At 40.0% G+C, this 22,292-nt stretch overlaps 2 protein-coding genes and 3 non-coding genes across 6 annotated transcripts; 4 read left to right on the top strand and 1 right to left on the bottom strand.

The window, feature by feature from the left end:
* Positions 1–42: 42 nt before the first annotated feature.
* RPL13A (ribosomal protein L13a) lies at positions 43–6,391 on the top strand. Of its 2 annotated transcripts, none has more exons than XM_026712082.2 (8): positions 43–87; positions 1,326–1,398; positions 2,224–2,289; positions 3,623–3,724; positions 4,187–4,272; positions 4,475–4,534; positions 5,525–5,647; positions 6,261–6,391. In XM_026712082.2, exons 1-8 carry the CDS (start codon positions 73–75, stop codon positions 6,345–6,347), a joined length of 612 nt encoding a protein of 203 aa, XP_026567867.2. In that variant the 5' UTR covers positions 43–72; the 3' UTR covers positions 6,348–6,391. The 2 variants fall into 2 exon arrangements, with proteins under 2 accessions (XP_026567867.2, XP_087773987.1); XM_087917861.1 differs by having other exon boundaries at positions 43–381.
* Positions 2,729–2,812, top strand: LOC113443756 (small nucleolar RNA Z195/SNORD33/SNORD32 family). Its single transcript, XR_003375137.1, has one exon. It is a non-coding gene; the product is annotated as a small nucleolar RNA Z195/SNORD33/SNORD32 family (small nucleolar RNA).
* Positions 4,322–4,401, top strand: LOC113443758 (small nucleolar RNA SNORD34). The gene has a single exon (XR_003375139.1). It is a non-coding gene; the product is annotated as a small nucleolar RNA SNORD34 (small nucleolar RNA).
* Positions 5,111–5,193, top strand: LOC113443757 (small nucleolar RNA Z195/SNORD33/SNORD32 family). The gene has a single exon (XR_003375138.1). It is a non-coding gene; the product is annotated as a small nucleolar RNA Z195/SNORD33/SNORD32 family (small nucleolar RNA).
* Positions 6,392–7,779: 1,388 nt separating the features above from the next.
* DHDH (dihydrodiol dehydrogenase) lies at positions 7,780–21,741 on the bottom strand. Its single transcript, XM_026712081.2, has 7 exons — positions 21,547–21,741; positions 18,904–19,015; positions 17,749–17,912; positions 11,277–11,529; positions 10,992–11,116; positions 9,120–9,270; positions 7,780–7,932 (listed from the first exon to the last, which is right to left on the bottom strand). Exons 1-7 carry the CDS (start codon positions 21,631–21,633, stop codon positions 7,820–7,822), a joined length of 1,005 nt encoding a protein of 334 aa, XP_026567866.1. The 5' UTR covers positions 21,634–21,741; the 3' UTR covers positions 7,780–7,819.
* Between the last annotated feature and the right edge of the window lie 551 nt (positions 21,742–22,292).

The following is a 22,292-nucleotide window of genomic DNA, read 5'->3' as shown; positions in this document are numbered from 1 at the left end:
CCGGCCGGAGAAGGCAACCCCGTGGAAGTGAGGGGGTGGAGTCTTTTCCCCTGTGGCCGCTGAAGAGCCGCCATGACGGAGCCGAAGGTGCGCGGGTGTTGAGTGCCTTTTTTTGTTTTATTCGCGGAGGGAGCGGGGCAGATGGGCGGGCGGCAGGGTTTGAACGGCGTCCCTTTTCACCTCCTGCCGGAATTCCCGACGATTGTTGGGGTAGAAGGGAGAGGGATCCCGTGGAGATGATCTGGGCCTGGAGGGCGAGAGGGAACGGGTGGGAGTAAGCATGGCTGTGGATGGATTAGATTCCCGGCCCGCAGCTTTTACTGCGTTTCTTTCCTTCAGGGCATATTAAATCCTCCCCCACCTCCAGTTTAGCCTGATTTGGTATGTAAAGAAGATTAAATGTTAGCTGCTTGATAGGCGTAGACACGTGTCGTCTCCTTCTGAAGACGACAAGGGAGGCTTGGGTTAACGGTGCAATTCGGAGCATCAGCCAGGCGGCCAATATTTCTCCACACCGGCCTTAGACCAAGTTGGTGCCTTACAAGGGCCATCGCTATCCAGCAGCATAGCCAAATCCTTGGGGAAGCAGGGTGGGGGAGAGAATATGAGGTTTTTAATTGAATGCACCGGGAAAGGTATTAGAAGCGGGAAAGCTGCTTTTTAGTGTTAGAAGAATAATTCGTGGTTTCCACGAGCTGGGGCGTGAAGCAAGAATAAATCGGTGAAATCCAGACGACCTGTGAAAATATTTTATTCTCCAGAACAAAAGGCTCTGACCTCATTGTATGCTGATCGGCAGATCAGGGGCTTTTTAACTCCCAACACTATTATTCCTGCCCTCCCTGGTTTTTTTTCAGTTGAGGCTTAAAGTTGTATGCCTGCTGAGTGTGTTCCACACTTTTTTTTTAAATGCATAGCTGTAGCTTTATTTTCTACTGAGTGGATTATCTGAGACTATTCCAAAATTGCTCAGTTGTGATAGCTAGGTAGAAAGATAAGATGAATGAGAAAGAAAGATGAATGAGGAATAGAGGAGAGAAAACTGCAAAAAAAGAGAGAAGAAAATAACAGGCTTAGTTTTGTAGGAAATAAGGCTGAGAAAGATGCTGTATACCTTTGGAAAAGTTGAGCGCCAAATTCCCATGCTGTGAAGCCTTGCTAAGTAGAAGCTGATGCTTTTCGGATTGGGGAAACATCCCCATCATGTCTAGAGCTTTCATAATTGCTAGATTATTTAAATCACTGTGGTTTGAGAATTTATTTAGATTCTAGAAATGTTCCTTATATATGTCAATGAGCATCGTTTAAAAACTTCTCTTTTCCAGGTATTGGTGATTGATGGACGTGGCCATTTGCTGGGTCGCCTTGCAGCCATTGTCGCTAAGCAAGTGTTGCTGGGTGAGGTTTGATCTATATGTCAGAGAATTGTGTTACTCATCCCAGTGTATGGAGGGGGTATTGGCGAGTCAAGGACTTTACTAACTATATGGAGATGCTTTTTGATTTGAATCTTACAAATATTGAAGCAAATTCTGAGATTATTCTATTTTTTCTAAGAATAACTAAATTAAAGTATTTTGTTTAAATTTAATTTTGGTATTTTGATAGAAGTCTCCATCTAGAAAAGTTCATATTCTTTTGTCTACTTCAGCTGTGTAGGATTCTACTTCCTTAAAGTCTTTCGTCTTAATATAGGTTGCATTTTGAACCATATTTTAATGTATTTAGATTTTTAGCCTGATAAATCCCTGGCTAGTCATTATGTGTGCAGTTTTTTGTACTATAAGGTAGTTTTACTGGAACTTAAAAGTATCCTTAAAAGTCAAGGTCAGTTCCTGGAAACTTTGTGAAATTTTCTGGACAAGTTATATGGAAGAAATTTGTCCTTATTTTCTTCCAATGTGCCCTTTCAGTTTTCCAATTTGCCCTTCAGATTTTAGATGTTACGGTAGTGTCTGTTATGGAAAGTACTAGCCTGTTCGCCCCAATTCTGTGTTTAAATTCACTCAAGCTTAACTAGGTTTTCCCAACCATTCTTACATAAACTAATTTATTCATCTGAGGATTGATAAAAGCATCGAAAACGTGGCATACTGTAATAGACTTGAGGATACAAGCTTAAAATTTGTTACAGATACTAGACATCACTCTTTGAAACTTTTATGTCCAATCTGTATTCCATGTCAGAAGACATACTCTAACCTTACTTCCCTTTTCCTTCAGGGCGCAAAGTTGTAGTTGTGCGATGTGAAGGGATTAACATATCAGGCAACTTCTACCGCAACAAATGTAAGTAAAACTGAGGCTCCCCAATCTGTCAAAATAATTTGGGGAAGACAGTAATACTTGGCAACACTCCTAGGGGGTATATGAAAGAATTATGTTGGTATCTCATCTTAAAATCTTTGTGGTAGAATTCTAATCATTTTGCACTGTTGAACTGTATAACTGATAGGTTGGTATTTTATTAACGTCTTTTCACTGCAGAGAATCTTAAGAAAAATGTAGGGATGGCCAGGAAAACAATACCAGAAGCTGTTCTTCCAACCTCTTTGGGAGCTTTGGCTGACATGTTAGTTTGGTATACTCTATGTACATTGCATCAAGATTTGGATGCTTTTTAATAACGATGTCCCCATTGTGCACAAAAGAAAAGACTAGATAAGAACTGATGACAGAAAGTAAGAATGTGATGTGATAAATATCAAGAATGGTGTCCATATGAGAAGTGGTCAGTGATGATGCCTTACCACCTTTAATTCGAGTGTCATGGCCATGAGACAACTCTACATGCACTACCATCTGAGACCACCAGCCTATTCAGAACAGCCTTCTTCACTCTGTAACCACCCATAGGATTTGCATAGGTTCCGAAAGGAGAACTGCTGGTGCTACTTCCCTTCTTTTTTCCATGTTGAATTTAAGGCATCGTGGCACCAGTTGCTTAAGATGAGGAATACAATGTAGGGATAATTCATTCATTTATTCCATCCATATAAACAATCTCAGCCAGGTGAAAAAGCCATGTTTTGAAAGGGCTTTCCTAGATGGCAAGAGGCTTGATCCATGGAGATTATAGGGGAAGAGGGGTTCAAACAGTCCAGGTGCAGCAAGAGGAGGTACATTTCTGAGGCCCCATAAAAAGATGTAATTTTAACGGGGACTGGGAGTATTTCCACTGCACTAGATCTAAGAAGATGAACAGATATAACTGAAGAGAGGACTGTCCCACAGGTAACTGTGCCAGGGAAGGCTTCTTCATTGCTGACCAATTAATTTTACCTGGAGACCAATTGGCAATCAATGCAGCTTGCAAAGAAATTATCTGGATGCACCCATTATTAATATATTTAATAGTAAAGAATCTTAAGAGTAAAGTGAGGATTCCAAAGTCCCTACATTGTCATTTACACGAACCTGATAGTTTTCTTATGGGAAGTTCCTGTATTCTGAAGGTAGTTCTTCATAAATGTAGTAGATGATTTTGTTTGTCAGTATGGGAATTTGATTCTTCCATTTAGCAACTAAACATATGAATGAGCTGTGTTGTCTGTGGGGTTCAGCTCACACTAATCTTTCTGATCTGATCTAAGCCCTTTTCTATCGGTCTCTATTCTTTCAGTGAAATACCTTGCTTTCCTCCGCAAGCGTATGAACACCAACCCATCCCGTGGCCCATATCACTTCCGTGCTCCCAGTCGAATCTTCTGGAGAACAGTTCGAGGTGAGTGTTATTTTCACCTTGAAAACAACTGATCCCTTAAAAAAGAACAAGTTACATTTTCAAAATCCCTGCACATATTTGAGGAATATGTGATTTGGTACTTAGTGGGAGTCCACATTGCCATTTTTGTATGTGCAGTTTGAATGAGGTTAGCATTTCTTAACCCGTTCTTCTCAGATTATGATCAATGCCCCTGTGGTTTGGCAGTTGCAACAGTTGTAATTCAAAGCAATTAAAGGATCCAAATGAGCAAATTGGGGGTGGAGTAAAGTAGTTCTAATCCAGGTTACTTTTGTATATGTTCGTTCAATAATCACATTTAGTCCTGCTTCATTGTGCTCAGCATTGCAGATATTAATTAGGAGGGAACTATTTACATTTACCTATATGTTGTAAGAGGTCAGATTAGAGGGTCTCTGCTAACCCTGTACACCTTTCCCATTTGTCCCCTCACTCCACTAGGAATGCTCCCTCACAAAACCAAACGTGGTCAGGCTGCCTTAGAGAGGCTGAAGGTTTTTGATGGCATCCCTCCACCTTATGATAAGGTAACTTCTTGATGTTGAGGAGAAATTATCTTGACTCCTTGGCTTCCTGTTCTGTCAGTGATGTTCTTTTTTACCTACATTGTTTGACTTAAGATGTGAGAAAAAAAAACCCCTAAGACTGAGACAGATCTGAGCATCCCTAATTTTGCTCAGAGCTGCTTTCATTATGCAAGTATTGCTAATGGTATGTTTTTTCTTGCAGCGCAAGAGAATGGTCGTCCCAGCTGCTCTGAAAGTGGTCCGTCTCAAACCCACACGCAAGGTAATTGTTATTTTTAAGAATTAATAGTAGGAATTTAGTACATTATTTCTTTGTTTGACAATCTGTTGCCATTAAATTCTAAATTAAAGAAGACCCCTAGCTTCCTATGTTAAATATGCAAATATGATTTCAGAAGCTCCTTTTCTCTGGCTAAAAGAATTGAGGTGAGAAAAGGTGATCGGAGGGCTTGGAAACCCCTTCATTGTTTAGATGGTATCAGGCAAGAAAATTGACATTACTGACCAGATCAGTTTTCAGCCTGAAAATGTAGCAAACATATACAACTTCATAGTGGTTTACAGAATCAGCATATTCTCCCCAAGAATCTGGATCCTGATTTTACCGACCTGGGAAGGAGGGAAGGCTAAGTCAACCTTGAGCGGGTCAGGATTGAACTCCTGGTTGTGGGCAGAGTCAGCCTGCAATAGTTCATTCTGATCACTGCACTATCACTGCTCTTATAGTAGTAGTATTTTCTCCTACAGCATCATTTTTAGATTGGTGCTGATTTGGAATCTTGGCCTTACTAGCTAGTTGAGAGATAGTATACTACATTTGTTAAGGTACTGATGTAAGTAGGTCTGTGATGATGACATTCCACCATATTTCGAGTTTCAAGACCATGAGACAACGTTTCATGCACTACCATCTGAGACCTGCCTTTTGTAATACTCTATGACATTTGAGGGAGTTGGCTTTCTGGTTAGCAAGTCTGGCTGATGGTGAACAAGAATTCTGATTCTACTAGCAATGCTGGTTGGAGATCCAATCCATTGAGATCCGGCACAACCTTAAGACAGGCTGGGAAGGACTCTGCTAACGGAATAACGACCATGCTACAGGCTCAGTTGTCTGTGCGGTTTGGGGTGTGTCGAGCACTAGGAATAGCATTAATAGGAATATCTGGAAAAATGAAATTTAGCAAGAATAGAAGGTGTGAAAATTTGATGCTGGACTGGTCATAAAATGCTGCTTTTTTCTTCCATGCAGTTTGCCTATTTGGGCCGCCTTGCCCATGAGGTTGGGTGGAAGTACCAGACCATCACAGCCACTCTGGAAGAGAAGCGCAGACAGAAGGCCAAGGTTCATTATACAAAGAAGAAACAGCTTATGGTGAGTTAACCTTAGCTTATAATTGTAGTGAAGGATGTTCTAGACAGCAGTCACCAACCGGTGAGCTGTGGCCCACTGGTGGGCTGTGAGAAAATTTTGGTGGGCCGCAGAGAAATCTCACCCCCAGAGCACCCTTCCAAAGCAATTGATCCAGGCTGCACAGAAACACAAGGCTGCGCAGCCCACATGGCCTGTGGGAACCCTCCCCCGCCCACTACTTACCCAGCAAAACTTGCCTGCTAAATTGCTATTTTTCCTTTTTCCGACCATCATCTGTTCTGCTGTGTTGGGAGATTAAGATTAGCTAGGAAGCAGGAAATGGTTGGATTTCTTGCTTTCTAGCTAGGCTTTAGATCTTCAGTTCTGCTTTTAAGCACAGCCAAACATGTAAATTAAAAATGAAGGGGAAAAGCAATAAGTAGATTTCACCAAGATAAACTACTAATTATCCAGCGGGTGGTAAAAGAAGGGAATCTGAATTATTCTGTGACTTGAGTTCCCTGATAGTAAGTCGTGTAATTTCCTAGCATTGGATTTCCACCATTTAGCACTTAACCTGTCTGTTAATACCTTGTTGCTGTACTGAGCCCCTTTTTTTCTTTCTCCTTTTTAGAAACTCCGAAAGCAAGCAGAGAAAAATGTGGAGAGCAAGATTGCTAAATACACAGATGTCCTGAAGCATTATGGCATCTTGATTTAAATTAAGGTCTAGGATTCAGTCCACAATAAAGCATACTATTTACAGTCTTGTATTATATTTTAAGTTTTTTTATTATTCAAAGGAGTATTTCAAGTACTTTTTCTCCTAGCAATAGCTCCAGTTGATGGGAATGAATGTAGGTAGTCTTTGACTTATGATCCCAATTGAACCTAAAATTTCAGTGGCTAAGTGAAACATTTACTCAGTGAGTTTTGCTTCATTTTACAACTTTTGTTGCAACCATCATAAATGTGAGTGCTAGGTGTCTGAATGTTTATCACATGACCATGGGGATACTATAATGGTCATAAGTCACTTTTTTCAGTGCTGTTGTAACTTCAAATGGTCATTGTAAATTGAGGACTATCTACCTGTATTTGATTTTCTGAGCTAGATTTTTTTTCAAGGATGCAAGACAGTATGGGTGTCTGTTCTCTAACCAAGGGATTTTCAAAGTGTGGGTCCTCAGCAACACAGTAAAATTAAAATTATTTTGCTAAATACAATATTAAATGCTGATTTCATATTGTGGGCACAAGGGCTGCATATCCAAACCACAGAAGCAAGGCTCCAAATAACTTTTTATAGATGAATAATCCCATGAAGTTAGCTATCATTCAAATGCTACCAACAGCAGTATTACATTATTTTTAGTTCTAGGCAGCTCGATGGAAGCTTCATCTGGTCTTCGTTCTTACCGAATGCATTGGAGTCACTAAATCATCTTATGCTGTCTACCTAAACTATTCACATTTTGCTGATGCAGTGATTAGCAACTGGAGCAAGCTTAAAATGTATGCTTTGAGTCAAATATTGTACTTTTGCATCTTTAGACTTGACTTTTCCAATCCCCAGCATCTCAAAATACTTACGTGGAAAAAATAGTGAGAAACTTTCAGGGTGTCAGCAATCTCATCTCGCAAGGCCTTCCATTATGGAAGAATGCAGAAATCTTATATAAACTAATAAGTTGACATTCTTAACAGAAATCTTTCAAGAGTTAATGTAAAATATTGCTTACTCTTCAAATATTGCTTATTTCAATTATACAAGATTTAATCATCCCAAATCAAGCCATTGTAAGATGAAAGCCTCTTTATACCGTTTTGAACCCATTGTTCCCATACAGACCCAATGCAAGTTGGTAGATATATATATATATATTTCTCTGTGTAGGACTTGAATTAACTAGCTCAGCCTGCTTCCATGCCTCTTAAGGAAGACCTTCAACCTGGTTTCCCTGCTCCTAATCTGCTTCTTAACCATAATACCGTGTTGGCTCTCTTTAAAAGCAGGTCATTTAAAGGTCCTAGCTTGAAGCACACTTTCTGCCAACATTTTCGTGGAGTTTATGCTTTTCAAAGGCCAAAACCAATCTTGCCTATTCTGAACCAGACAGTTTTAAATTAATGCAACCATTGCGCAGAGACAATTTTTGGTAGAATTGAACATTTTATTAGGCAGTTTCAACATTACATATTACGGTCCTGTTCATAGACTACTCCCACCTGTTTTCGTGCTTCATCCATGATACAGACAATTCTTTCACTCTCTTCTAACGGCATGATAGGACTTTCCTTCAAACCTGTATGGAAGATACAAGCTGAATTAGCAATAAATAAATTAGACCCTGCACAAAGAAGAAACTTACGGTTTGCCACATATTGCTGGACTCCTAACTGTCCTCAGCCTCTGTTTTGTATGGAAGCTATATGTTCTCTGTCCCTTTCCTAGAATTTAATTTTGGTGTGAAGATTAAAAGCTTTATCCTTCGCTTCAAATGGGAACATCTTAATTTATTAACCACATGATCATTAGATCTTCATGTCAACCAATTTGAAATTGTCTTAGAAATCACTTTACAGTGGGTTTTTAGGAGCCAACTTAGACAGAAATTCAACAAATATAATATTCTATAGCAATATATCAATTGGAGGAAGACCGAATAATTCAATGCAAAATTATGGTCAAGACAGAAAGTACTCCAAATGGAAAAAGAAATATACAGAAAAGTTGAGATGCCCCTGCTCAGGCTGTAGGTTTTAGTGAACAAATGCAGATAAACCTCTTCATGGTATGTATTTGGCAAAATTGAAGCTGAAAAGGGGATAAATATTTTGCCAAGTCAGCTGTCAGTCATGAAGTTTGTTAAGTATTTGCCACCTATTTCATTGTGGGGCTAATGTGGGTGGCAAGTACAAGTAGTCTTGACTTATTAATGTCTGTTCAAAGTTATAATGGCACTGACATTACTTCTTTTTCACACTTTCACAACTGTTGCAGAATCCCCACAGTCACTTGATTCAGACACTTGGCAACTGACTTGTATTTATGACCATTGCTGTATCCCAGGGTCATATGATCACCTTTTGTGACCTAACAAGCAAAGCCAATGGAGAAGTCAAGATTCATTTAACAACTGTGTTACTAACTTACCTGCAGCAATTCACTTAACTTTGGCAAGGAAGGTCATAAGTGGAGCAAAATCCACTTAACAAATGTCTCACTTAACATAAATTTTGGGCTTAATTGTCATAACTGCCTGTACTTAAAATACAGTAAAGGTGTTGAATTGTCCCTTTACAGTCTCCAGACTTTTAATATTAAAAATTTCTAGAGTGCAAGGAAATTTTCAAGTTAAATTTCTAATTTTAAAAAGTGTTTTTTAAAAAGAGGAATAGATATGGATCAATCAAAGAAGAACTTCAGGGTTAAATAGACCTTCAGTCTCATCCAGGAGCAGTCAGGACCACCATCACCATCGCTAATTACCATTTTCCAGACACTCTCGGACGTGTTCAATCTGATACCGAAACCCAATATTATGCTTAAAGTAGAGGCGCTCAGGAGAAGGTGGCAATGGCCATTCCCAGCGGTTCCCTTTCAGAAACATAACTGTAGGGCTGTTCATGTTGTCTGGGATCTAGGAAGAAAAGCAGGACGGTCTTTCTGATTGCAGAATTGAAAGGTCACCTCTGCTCTGAAAATCTGCAGGTGGTGGTAACATTTACAACCCAGCCTGCACCAACCAGAGGTTATTCAATATCCATTGTGTTTGTATTGCAATTTGAAACGCAAAGAGTAAAAAGCATTAAATCCATAATTATGTATATTCAACATAGTCAAATTAATTTATTAAGCTATAACACAAAAGTCATACAGCCCTACTAAGAATTGATGTGCTCAATTTATCCATTGGTTAACATGACTGTTAGTATGAGAAGGAGATACCTGATTGTTGGTTACTGGACTGCTGATATTCAGGATGTAACTGATGTTTTAGATACTCAAAGAATCTGGATCTTGAAGCAGTAATTTTTCTTTTACTGTATTTTAATTTACATCATAGAGTTAAACCAGTCAAGCCATATAAAGTCATAATTGGCAAGCTAAAATTGGCTATGTTCCCCAAACTCAGCAAGTTAAGCCAAGCAAAAAAGCACATTACGATAAAATGTGTGAAACTGCTAGTTGAAACTGGATAGCTTGCTAAAGTTATCACAATAACTTTGCTGTAGATGGGCTAAAGATTTTCTCATGAATGAAGGCAAATATAAATATCCCAGGGTAATGTTGCAAGATCCAATCCTGGTCCAGAGGTTTAGTCTTCCGCCCATCCTCAGAGAAGTTATCTACTGGGGTGTGTACTTTGGACTATTCTATCTGTCAAAGTTATGTGGTTCCTTCCTAATGGTTGATGGTGTGTTAATAGCTAGCAATTGACTGTTGTTTCCTTGTGCTGCCAAGTCCTTGGCTCCTAAGCACCTTATAAGCTGGTGCTAAATCAGCACTTCTGTTGACTGACAAGGGGGTCCATTTCCCAGGCTTCAGTCATATCTGATTATCTTTGTTACCTGCATGGCGTACAATTTGAGTAGCTGTGATATGGAATGTATGTCCTTGTTCATGAAGCTACTAATGAGATTTTCTGACTTCTACATCACACTCAGTGCCCAAGTTCCTATTTATTGCTCACACCTAAAATCTTGCCAGATTCTTCTGCTCTCTCAAAAATTGAGGTGTCCTTGGTGAGCTTGGTTGTTTTCTGCAGATGTTTCATTACCCAAACTAGGTAACATCAATGCTGAAGCTTTCCCTGCATCTTGGGAAAATCACCTGGATTTCACCAGCCTTGTGCAATATGGACAACACTGAACAGAATTTGTATGGGTCGTGATAGATGCACAGATGCCCTCCGTAAATGAGGCAAAAATGCTATCCCCGAATTGTGACTGTGGGGCCAAAAAACACACCAACCCACAAAAAACAGTATCAAAATAGAGCCTGTAATGGTTATTTTGCTGATTTTCTGCCTGCGACAAATGAACTAAAAAAAAATTGCAACTTGGATATACTTTTGTAGTCTTCCTGTTAAAATTTCAGATTTCATATTCTATGGTTTGTATTTTACCCATGTTCCTTTCTACCGAAATACAACGTGAATGTGCTGTGAGAGTTTGTGTGTGTGCATGAGAGAGAGGGAGTGAGGGAGAGAGGGGGACCAATTACCCACTGCTTTTAAGTCACTCATCTGCCTGCCCTCAGTTCTCAATTGCATTTAGTCCCATCTCCACAGAAGCACCTGGAATCTGATTCTGGTGAAGGACGTCTTTACTTCCACACTGTCCGTCCTTTAGCAAATACCTTGATGATGCCTTCAGTTCCTCCAATAGTTGCTTCTCCTGGCAAGTCAATCATCATGGTGATGTTAAGAACAGCCTGACGATTCGCTGAATAGTTGAGGATGATGGAAACGGTTTCATCCACTCCTGAAAGGCACAGAAAAGGTGGCCTACCTAAGCCATCTCCCTCAAGCCCCCTGGACTAGACTTCCAAGGTCCCTTCCAACTCTGTTATTCTGATTACCTTAAGAACCCACCAAGCCACATTTAATTTAACTCCTTTACTGCAGCAGCAGCTCAGTTTTACCTGTTTTATTCAACAATCCTGAGGCCACAATCGATTGAGGCATTTCAGGCCCAAAAACCATAGAGGCAAACTGGACGCAGTAGCAGCCCAAATCCAGGATGACACCTCCACCTAGTTTCTTCTCTATCAACCTTGGAATGTCGTCCATCCGAACAGCCATTTGAGCTCGAAGCACTTTTAAATTCCCAAGAGATTTCTGACACAGTGTGTTACGGATTTGTTCAGATACAGGGAAGAATCTGGTCCAGAAGCCCTTAAAGAGACCAAGGCCTGTTAGATTGGATGGTACCCTTTACTTCAAGGAATGTAGCATTGGATACAGACCTCCTTTTTGTTATGTACCATATTTTGGAGTATAAGATGCTCCAAAGTATAAGACGCACCTAGCTTTTGGGGAGAAAAACAAGGGGAGGGGGGGAAATCTGCCTCTGCCTCTCAGCAATTTGCCTCCTTATAGCAAATAACAAACAGCCTGTTTCAGCTTCAGCATGGTCTGATTAGCACATTAGCTGATTGTCGGTTGGATTGGCCTCCTAACGATCAGTTGTTTCAGGCTGCCATGGCCTATTGCCGCCTCTGCATGCCCCATTTCCAGCCTCTGCATCCCGATTTCAGCCTCCATGTGTCCCGCTGCCTGGAAGGGGCCAAAAACAGGGTGCGTGGCAGCCAAAAATGGGATGCAGAGGTTAAAAATAGGCCATGCAGAGGCGGCAATAGGCAATGACAATCTCTGCAGCCTGAAACAGCTGATCATCGGGAGGCCGATCCAACCGACAATCAGCTACTTGTGCTAATCAGGCTGTGCTGAAACTGAAACAGGCTGTTTGCTGCAAGGAGGCAAATTGCTGGGAGGAAATGGCCAAAGGGTGGGGGCCGGTGGATGGGTGGAGCTTTGGCAACATTCACTGTATAAGATGCACAGATACTGGACTAAAATCCACATGTGGTTGGAAAAAATGACAAAGAAGCACATAGACTTGAAACCGGAGTTTTTTTTATTGGGAATCCTACCAGATGTCTATAGTAAAGAGTTGAAATATTTGATTGTAAATGTATTGACTGCGGCTAGGATTGTATTTGCAAAAAATTGGAAAAATGAGAAAATTCCCTTGCAGGAAGAAGTTATAAAGAAAATATTGGAATGTGCTGAGATGAGTAGATTGACTTTTGAAATTAGAGAGCAAGAAGATAAACAATTTTATATAATTTGGGATCTTTTCTATCAATGGTTGAATGATGAAATACAAAAATAGAATATTTGAAATGTTAGATAATAAGGAATAATATTGAGCTCATTTTTCTTTTCTCTTTTTTGGTATTGGATATCACATTTATATAATGGCTTTCTTTCTCTCTTTTCTTCTTCTCTTATTTAGGATAGAACTGGCATGATTATATGATTTGTTTTAGAATAAATTACTTAAAATATAGTTATCTCACAAAGGCATGATCGAATAAAAGTATAGTCATTTTTTTTTTAATAATGATATGATGATTTATAAGTTTGTATTGACAATAAGAGTTATTATATAAGGTAATTGTAATTGTGACTATGAAGTGAATGCACAAAACTGATGAACCAACCGACTCACTGTTTGTATATAAATATGGGGGAGCTGATGTTTTTATGTTTTGTCTGTTTGTTTGTATGTTAAAAAACAATAAAAATTTTTATATAAAAAAAGATGCACAGATACTTTTTGGGGTGGAAAAAGTGCATTTTATACTCAGAAAAATACACACACACATATCTAGAAACTTGGTTTACTTGGATATATCTATCATCTCTAAGTAAACGAAGTTTCTAGTCCTTGGGGAGTGCTAAGACCAAGCAGAACTTTGATCCCATCAGATGCAAAACTTCAGTGATGTACAGGTGGTCCTTGACTTACAACCGTTTGTTTAGCGACCATTCAAAGTAACAATAGCACTTTTAAAAAGTGACTATAGCCAGTCCTCACACTTACAACTACCCCAGCATCCCTATGTTCACATGATCAAAATTCAGACACTTGGCAACTGGCCTATATTAACAATGGTTGCAGCATCCTGGACTCATGTGGTTGCCATTTGTAACCTTCCCAGACATCTTTTGACAAGCAAAGTCAATAGAGAAAGCTGGATTTGCTTAATGACTGTATGATTCACTTATCAATGGCAAAAATGTTCATAAAATTGTGTGCAACTCATTTGTAAACTACCTTACATAGCAACAGAAATTCTGGTCCCAACTGTGGTTATAACTTGAGGACTACCTGTAAAGCTCTTCTGTGTTCTGCAGAGGGGAATGACTTCTATTTAATATTTCTTAAAAATGAAAAAAGATAGGCTAAGAAACCCTAAATTAAAAAGTCAGAGTACACTGTCACAGGGCTGGGATTCTTGTTACAGGTGTTGACTTATGATTGCAACTGAGCCCAGAATTTCTGTTGTTAAGTGGGACAGTTTTAAGTGAGTTTTGCCCCATTTTATGACCTTTCTTGACATAGTTATTAAATGAATCACTCCAGCTGTTAAGTTAGTAACCTGGTTGTTAAGTGAATCTGACTTCCCCATTGAATTTGCTTGTCAAAAGGTCACAAAAGATGATCATGTGACCCCAGGACACTGCAACTGTCATAAATATAAGTCAGTTACCAAGCATTTGAATTTTGATCACACAACCATGCAATTGTTGCAATGGTCATAAGTGTGGAAAATGGTCATAAGTTACTTTCTCCAGTGCTGCTATAACTTTGAACGATCACTAGAGAACTGTTGCAAGTTGAGGACTAGCTGTACTTGATCTTTATGCATTTCTCAGCCTAATTACCCTGCAGGGTTGTTAAAAGGATAAAAGAAGATATGGGCTTGTCATTGAATTTTCTAGATCGCTTCCAGTGGAAACATACTCTTAGATGCTCTATAATTGTCAAGAAGCTTTCCTAACATATGGATAGAATCTCCCTTCTCGTAACTCAGGGGTGTCAGACTCCAGGCCTGCGAGCTGGATCCGGCCTGCAGGATGCTTAGATCTGGCCCACGGGGTTGCCATGGAAATAGCGAAGGACAGGCCTGTCTCTGCCAGCAAAAATGGAGCTCAGGAGGGCCATGCGCACACACACACATCCCTGCCCAAGCTCCATTTTCACTGGCAGAGGGTTGCAAAACAAACTACTAGCAAAAGTGGGTCCCCCCCCCCCCAGCCCTGCCTGGGCCCCCACAGGTACCCCTAGCCATGCACCCCCAGCCCCTCGAGGTCAAAAACAGCCCTGATGCAGCCCTCAATGAAATCAAGTTTGACACCCCTTCTGTAATTTAAGATTATTATTTTGTATCCCATTCTCTTGGCAATAAAGATCTCCATCCTGGTTAGTATTTAAGTGCTGTTAATATTTGTTCCTCATGTGTCTTTTTGTAAGGCTAAATTCCCTCAGTCTCCCTTCATGATCTCCAGGGAACATAAGGGGAAAAAAATCCCCACAGTAATTCAAACCAAATAAATCAACCGCATTACAAGCTTGATTTATGTTCATTTGCCTTATTTAATCAGGTTGCAGGAGATTTAGATCATTGTTTCTCAACCTTGGCAACTTGAAGAGGTGGCAGAGATTTCATCTCCCAGCCCTCCCCCCCCACCACACACAACAGGAACTGGATCAGCTTAAGATAATGCGCCTCCACAATCGAAAAAAGGTGGGGGTTAGCCACGTGGGGTTGGAGAATTGCAGCCCAGACAGGTAAACAGGTATGTTTGCTGCCCCGAAAGTCACTTATAAAACCTGTTGGATTTCACATTGTACATGCCATTCTTGGAAAGCCTCATTGACTAGTTTCTCTCAGAAGTTTGCCAATCTCCTGCCAGCTTGGTTAGGATTTTTTGGGTCTGCGTATAATGCTGAGAATGATCAAAGTATTAAAGATTTTCTCCTGAGTCAGAAAGAGAGAAAAAGATCTAAGACTCCCTTATTGCTGATCATGGGAGCTTTAGACCAAGGTAGAAGGAAAAGTGAGGTGCTGATGCAGTTTTTATGTGAGTTAGGAAAGCTTCCTTTGTAAACGGCCCTTAATTGGAGAAAACCGGATTGTGTGGGATAGTGCTTACGAATTAGAATTAGGAGCAGGGAGATGCAGGCAACCTTTTTCTGATTCTGTCCTCCTTTCTGACTATCTTGAGATGCATCCACATTTTAATCTTCTGTTTTTCATCACTGAATTAATCATCTTTCTCTGCTTTTTAATTTTGATGCAGGCCACTGATTATATGCATGATAGCCCATCCTTAAATTAAAACTAGTGTTGAAGGAAACTCTCCGGAGTGCCAAGCTTATTAACAAAAGAAAACAAATAAAATTATTACCTATGATGGCACAGGTAGTTCTTGACTTACAACAGTTTATTTAGTGACCATTGAACGTTACAACATGGCTGAAAAAAGTGACTTAGGACCATTTTTCATGCGACTGTTGCAGCATCCCCATAGTCATGTGATCAAAATTCAGATAGTTGGAAACTGGCCCATGTGCAGAAATGTCTTGCACAGCAACAGAAATTTTGGGCTCACAAATCAAGGACTACCTGTATTTATGAAACTACAGAACTTGAAAAGTAGCAATCCCCATTTTTAAAAGGGAGATGAAGAGTCTGAAAATTATGTTAGGTGTAGTACTATCCCAAACATGGATTTAGATCACATGAAAAAAGTACTGCTTACTCCTTTGGTGAAAAAAAAAATCAAAAGTTTACAAATTTACAGTATAGCAACAATAATTTGCTATAGATGAGTGGATATAGATTTTTATTCTAGTATTATAGGGAGAATCTGTTAAGATTATCCCATGCCTATAAAATCCACAGTTCTTGATATCTTGAATCTAACTATCATGGATGCAGCCAAGAAGAACCTGCAAATCTGTGTTAATCATAATGATAATGATAATCCTGCCAATACTGGGCTAAAATATGAGGATAGTAGAACAAGGCCAAATCAGATGCTTAATATTACACCTTACATTTCCAGTAACAAGGCAATCATAACAAATTCCCCCACCCGCTTGCCACCATGATTCAAATACATAACAGGTAGTCCTTGACTTATACCACAATTGAGCCCCAAAATTCTGTTGCTAAGTGAGATAGTTGTTAAGTGAATTTTGCCCATTTTTCCAATCTTTAAGTGGATCATTGCAGTTGTTAAGTTAGTAATGAGGATGTTAAGCAAGTCTGGCTTCCCTATTGACTTTGCTTGTTGGAAGTTGCAAAAGGTGATCACTTGACCCTGGGACCTTGCAAACATCATAAAGATGAGTTAGTTGCCAAGACGTAGGGAACAGCGATCGAGGAGCACAGAAGTTTTGAAACACAGAAATGTATCAAATTATAGATAGAGCTCACTTTATTTTATTGTTCATTTCAGTACTCATGTTTAATTTCGATACAGGTAATCCTCGAGTAACAAACACAACTGAGCCCAAAATTTCTGTTGTTAAGTGAGACATGTGTTAAATGAGTTTTGCCCCATTTTATTATCTTTCTTGCCAAAGTTGTTATGTGAATCACTGCAGTTATTAACCCTAACCCTAACCCTAACCCTGAATCTGGCTTCCCCATTGGCTTTGCTTGTCAGGAGGTCAAAAGGATGATCATGCGACCCTGGGACACAGCAAGTGTCATAAATATGACTCAGTTTCAAGCATCCGAATTTTGATCACATGACCATAGAGATGTTGCAACAGTCTTAAGTATGCAAAATGGTCGTAAGTAAATATTTTCAGTGCTGTTGTAATTTCGGTTACTAAATGAATTGTTGTAAATCAAGGACTATCCGTATTTTACATATGCGCTTTCAAAATTTAATATAATGCATGTTTAGGTTTATAAAATAAGCTGAATAGTTTCTTGGTGTGAACCCAAAGACATACAGTAAAATCTCTCCTTTCTTGCAACTGTTTTTAGCAACAAAAGAAGCCTTCTAAAATTGGGGCAGGGAAGGAAGTTGGACGACTGGTACTAAGAATAATATATCCATCCCCAATTGTTCTCTATCTAAATATAATACAGTATGATTTCCAATTTATATCTAGTGGATTTTTTTAAAGCTTAGTTTTTCTACAGTCATAAAGTGGCAAAAAAGTACTTGAGTATATTCCTCAAAAAAGTCTAGACTTTTTGTGCACCTCTGATGGCTTCTAAGCTATCATGTGAGTTCACATCACATGCTAAAAATGAATTTCAAAGAAACCCCGTATGAGTATAGCACAATGTGTGAATCCAACCAGAGCTTGATTCAGAGGTGGTATTCAGCAGGTTCTGACGAGTTCTGGAGAACCGGTAGCGGAAATTTTGAGTAGTTTGGAGAACCAGCAAATACCACCTCTGGCTGGAGATTTCACAGTATCCTTCACCTGCCATGCCCACCAAGCCATGCCCACAGAACCCATAGTAAAAAAATTTGAATCCCACCACTGGCTTCCTAAAAAGTTACATTCCCTACCTCCATGAGGAAGACATCATTCTCCCGAGCTGTCCGTATCATCTCCCGTACTTCACGGGCATTCATGCCCATGGGTTTTTCGCAGAGAACGTTCTTCTTAGCCCGGAGGAAAAGGGTGGTTTGACCAAGATGCTGGGTGTTGAGAGAACCCACATAGATCACATCTGGAGTGGGGAGCAGAAGTCATCTCAGCAAATGAACAGAAAATGAAAGAGAAGTAGAGGAGGAGACCAGGATCTCACTGTAGTCTAGGAATCTTCTTATGTGCTTTCTCTCTCTCTCTCTCTTTCTCTCTTCCACCCTCCCTCCCTCTTTCCCTTCCTTCCATCCTTCCTTGAGCCTCCACAGAGAGAGTCCAAATACGGATAGTCCTCGACCTATGACCACAATTAAACTCCAAATTTATGAGACATTTGGTACGTGAGTTTTGCCTCATTTTACAACCTTTCTTGCCACAGTTAAGTGCTTTCGTTCATATTTTATCTCTTGAATAACTTGGAGATTAGACTAAAGTTTTTCAATCATAGCAACTTGAAGATGTATGGACTTCAAAAGTCTCAGAATTCCCAGCCAGCATGCTGGAAGTTGAAGACCACACATCTTCAAGTTGTCATGGGTGACAAACATTGAGTTAGACCAAGGGTCTTCAAACTTGGCAAGTTTAGGATTTGTAGACTTCAATTCCCAGAATTCCTGAGTTAACATGATTGGAGGAGGAATTTTGGGAGTTGAAGTCCATAAGTCTTAAAGTTGCCAAGTTTGGATATCCTTGAGTTAGACAAACATCTGACATAACCCTGTAATCCCTTAATTCAGAATAGAGTTGGGTGACTTGATGGAGCTGAGGATTTACTGGCTGGATGCCATCCTTGACACCATGTGGAGTTCACAGCATTTTTTTTTCTTTGCACCTTAAGAGTGAAACATCTGCTGCTACCTAGGATTGAACTCTCAACCTTCTGAGTGGGAGGTGAATGTCTTCACCATTAGGCCACCCAGCTGCTTAAACATCTGGCATATGTCTTCCTAAACTGATTCCTCTTAATTTCAAGTCTAAATCCCCTCAGGAGAGAGTATTTCAGTCGCTGTCTACCACAACCCTGCCCTACTCATTCTGGAACTGATTTTCTGTCCCCAAGGTCCCTTTCAGCTCACCCACTTCAGGATCCTTTGCAAGTTCCTCATAAGAGCCATAGGCTCTGCAAATGCCATGGAGTCTGGCATATTCCTGGGCACGCTCGAGTTTGCTAGAAGCAATAGCAACTATCTGGAAAAGAAGACAAAGCAGCCAAATTAAATGAAGTTGGACATTGTGGGGTTTTTTTGTTTTTACCCAAAATTAGCCCTCCCAGTACTCAGGGAAGGGATTAAGGATGATGAATTTTCAATTCATCCTTGCACTTGATCAAAAGGGAATATGCATCATAGGAACTGTTAGTTCCATTATGATAGAAAGGTAGGAACAGCCATTGAGGAGCACAGAAGTTTGGAAGCACAGAAGTGTATCAAATTATAGATATAGCTCATTTTATTTTATTTTTCATTTCAGTATTTGTGGTTGATTGCAGTACAGGTAATTCTCATGTAACAACCACAACTGAGTCCAAAATTTCTGGTGCAAAGTGAGACATTTGTTAAATGAGTTTTGCCCCATTTAATGACTTTTCTTGCCACAGTTGTTAAGTGAATCACTGCAGTTATTAAATTAGTAACATGGCTGTTAAGTGAATCTGGCTTCCCCTTGATTTTGCTTGTCAAGAGGTCAAAAAAGATGACCACATGACCCTGGGACACTGTAAACATCATAAATATGAGTCAGTTGCCAAGCATCTGAATTTTGATCATATGACTCTGAAGATGCTACAACAGTCATATATGTGAAAAATGGTCATTACTTTTTTCAGTGCCGTTTTAACTTTGAATGGTCACTAAATGAACTGTTGTAAGCTGAGGACTACCTGTATTTAGTTAAAGGTAATCCTGCACTTAAATAGTTCATTTAAGCAATCCCAACCATTTTGTTCTTCCTGCTGGAGTCAATCAGGAACCATATAGATGGTCTTGCTGCAACCAAATTAGTTAACTCATTTTTCCACTTGGGGTGCAAGGAAAAGAATCTGGGATGGTGAATCAATTTGTTTTGTTTTTCTTAGAGGATGACTGAGATAGGAGTGGTACAACAGCTTGATAATTAGCACTGTCTCAGTTTAAAAAAAAATTTTTTTAATGAGATTCCTAACTGATCTTGAAAGTGATAAGGTTATCTCTTGCTAGCTCTCCAGAGGAAAGAGAAGCATTAGAATAGTTTCTCAGAAAGAGTGAATGACTGTAATAGGATGAGAAATTTTAGCTCATGCTAGCATAGTCCGAAGTGATATCTTGGAATACTGTCTTAATTGATTGCTGAGGGGAGTTTTGACATAATTATGTACTGATTTGTTTTAATTCAAAGTAGTGAAAGGCCAGGAGGCAACATGGTATTGCATTAGAGATATGAAGACCATCAACTTCCATCCCTACCTTCTTTAAGTAAGTTGCTTCCCATCAGTCTATAATCCCCAAGAATGCTAGGCTTAGATAGGTTTGGTTTTGGAGGAAGGGAGTGGCACCTCAACCATACAAGTTTTTAAAATTTGTTCTCTCAATAATTTCTGGATTTCTGCAAACCTGAAGAGGATTTCTGGATGGAGCCGTGGTGGTGTGGTGGTTAGAATGCAGTATTGCAGACTAATTCTGCTGACTGCCAGCTGCCAGCAGTTTGGCAGTTTGAGTCTCACCGGCTCAAGCTTGACACAGCCTTCCATCCTTCCGAGATCGGTAAAATGAGGAGCCAAATTGTTGGTGGCAATATGCTGGTGCTGTAAATCGCTTACAGAGAGCTGGAAAGCACTATGAAGAAGTATATAAGTCTAAATGCTATTGCTAAGTGCTATTTGGGCAAAGTCAACTGTAGCAGATTTGCTCCTAGATGGACCAATGAATAGCTGAATTTCAGGGCTGAGGAAACCCAGCTATTCTTTTGGCATGTTTAATCAGGACAACAGATTGGCCCTATTCTAGGTGTATCATACTGTACACACACATATGAGTCTCTTAAGGAGATGCAGAAAATAGCCAATATACAAATACTGATATAAGAGGCCAGTGATATCCCTTAAGAGCAATTAGGAGACAGTGCAGTGGTAGTTGACTGCTGGTTGTTGATTCTGCGTGGGAAGCAGGAATACGGAAATGTGGGAGGCTTATATAAAATCAGCACACCAATCTTATTTATGCAGTCCGACAACCCTGGTTGGATACTGCAATCCCAGGTTTCAGGCAAGGCTCCTCTCATGCTTGCTTTAAGAACCCAGAGATTGAATTTGGGACTCTTTAAATGGAAACTACAGTACGTCCTGCTAAACAAGTACAACCTTTTCACTCAGCAAAGCCTTTACACTAAATTCAGCTATTTATCTAGTTTGCAGCAGTCTACTTTAGCTAACAGAGGCGCTCTACTCTTCAAGAAAGGTCTTCTTTATTTCCTGTTACCAGCAATTGAGCCCAAGTCCTTGTTTATAAAAACAAAACAAAAAACAAAAACAGATTTTCCATGGCAGAGCTATAGATACTTTAAAAAAAAAATCTCCTGCAGCCCCATGTTATAGTGTTTGTGTTTTTAAAAAAAAGCTTTTCTGGCTACATTTTGAATATCAGGCAACTTTTTTAAGGTGCACCATTTTTTTCAGAAGAAAACCAACCATCTCCCCATACCAGCACACTCTCACACTCTCACACATTCTCAGCAGGTGATACAACCTTGTGATCTGCTGGCAGGGTTTTCAAGGCCACAATGAAGTCGTGGGAAATCTTCCCAGCAGAGCAGATTCCCCAGCAGAGAGGCATGGAAAATTTTGGGTGTCTTGATAGCTGACAAAACTGAGATGTTTCTGTTCTGCCTTTCCCTCCTCTGTATGAAGAATCTGAATCGGCAGCTGCCTACATTTAGGAACCTGTGACTTGAAAAGGGGGCAGGATAGCTCTGGGGCTGGGAGACGCCCTGCATGGCTGCTTCTCTCTGTGTTTGGGGTGGAGTACCAAACCTGAATTTTCAGGGAGAATGTGTACATGGCAAAAATAGGAACCCACACTTGAGTGAATTAAACTCAGGGACCATTTAGCTAAGAACTGCCTGCCCGCCTGCCCACCCTGAACCTCAGAGTGCTGGAAGATGAAATCTTTGGAGCTACCTCTGATTCAGTCAGTCTCCTGGGATCCATTTAACTAAGTATCCTCTCTGCTTCATCACAGCAAAGCATTGTGAACACAATTAGAATGTGATGAAGTGGCCTTTTGACCCCGTCACAGACGACACTCAGCCCTGGTTTGGGGGCTGGGCTCCTGTTTTAGCCTACTGCCATTGTATCCCCTACATTTAAAGGCTGCAAGGTGCATTGGGAAGATGCTGAGATGGAAGTATATTTGGAGGTGAAATAAGTAAAGCTGCTAATAGGGGACAGCCTTTGGCTGGCTGTTGATGTAATTAAAAGATTGGTCAATATTTC

The sequence above is a fragment of the Pseudonaja textilis genome, chromosome Z, assembly GCF_049901715.1.
Source record: "Pseudonaja textilis isolate UNSWEBS1 chromosome Z, rPseTex1.2, whole genome shotgun sequence".
NCBI classification, from domain to species: Eukaryota; Metazoa; Chordata; class Lepidosauria; order Squamata; family Elapidae; genus Pseudonaja; species Pseudonaja textilis.
This window is presented reverse-complemented; position numbering and strand designations above follow the sequence as displayed.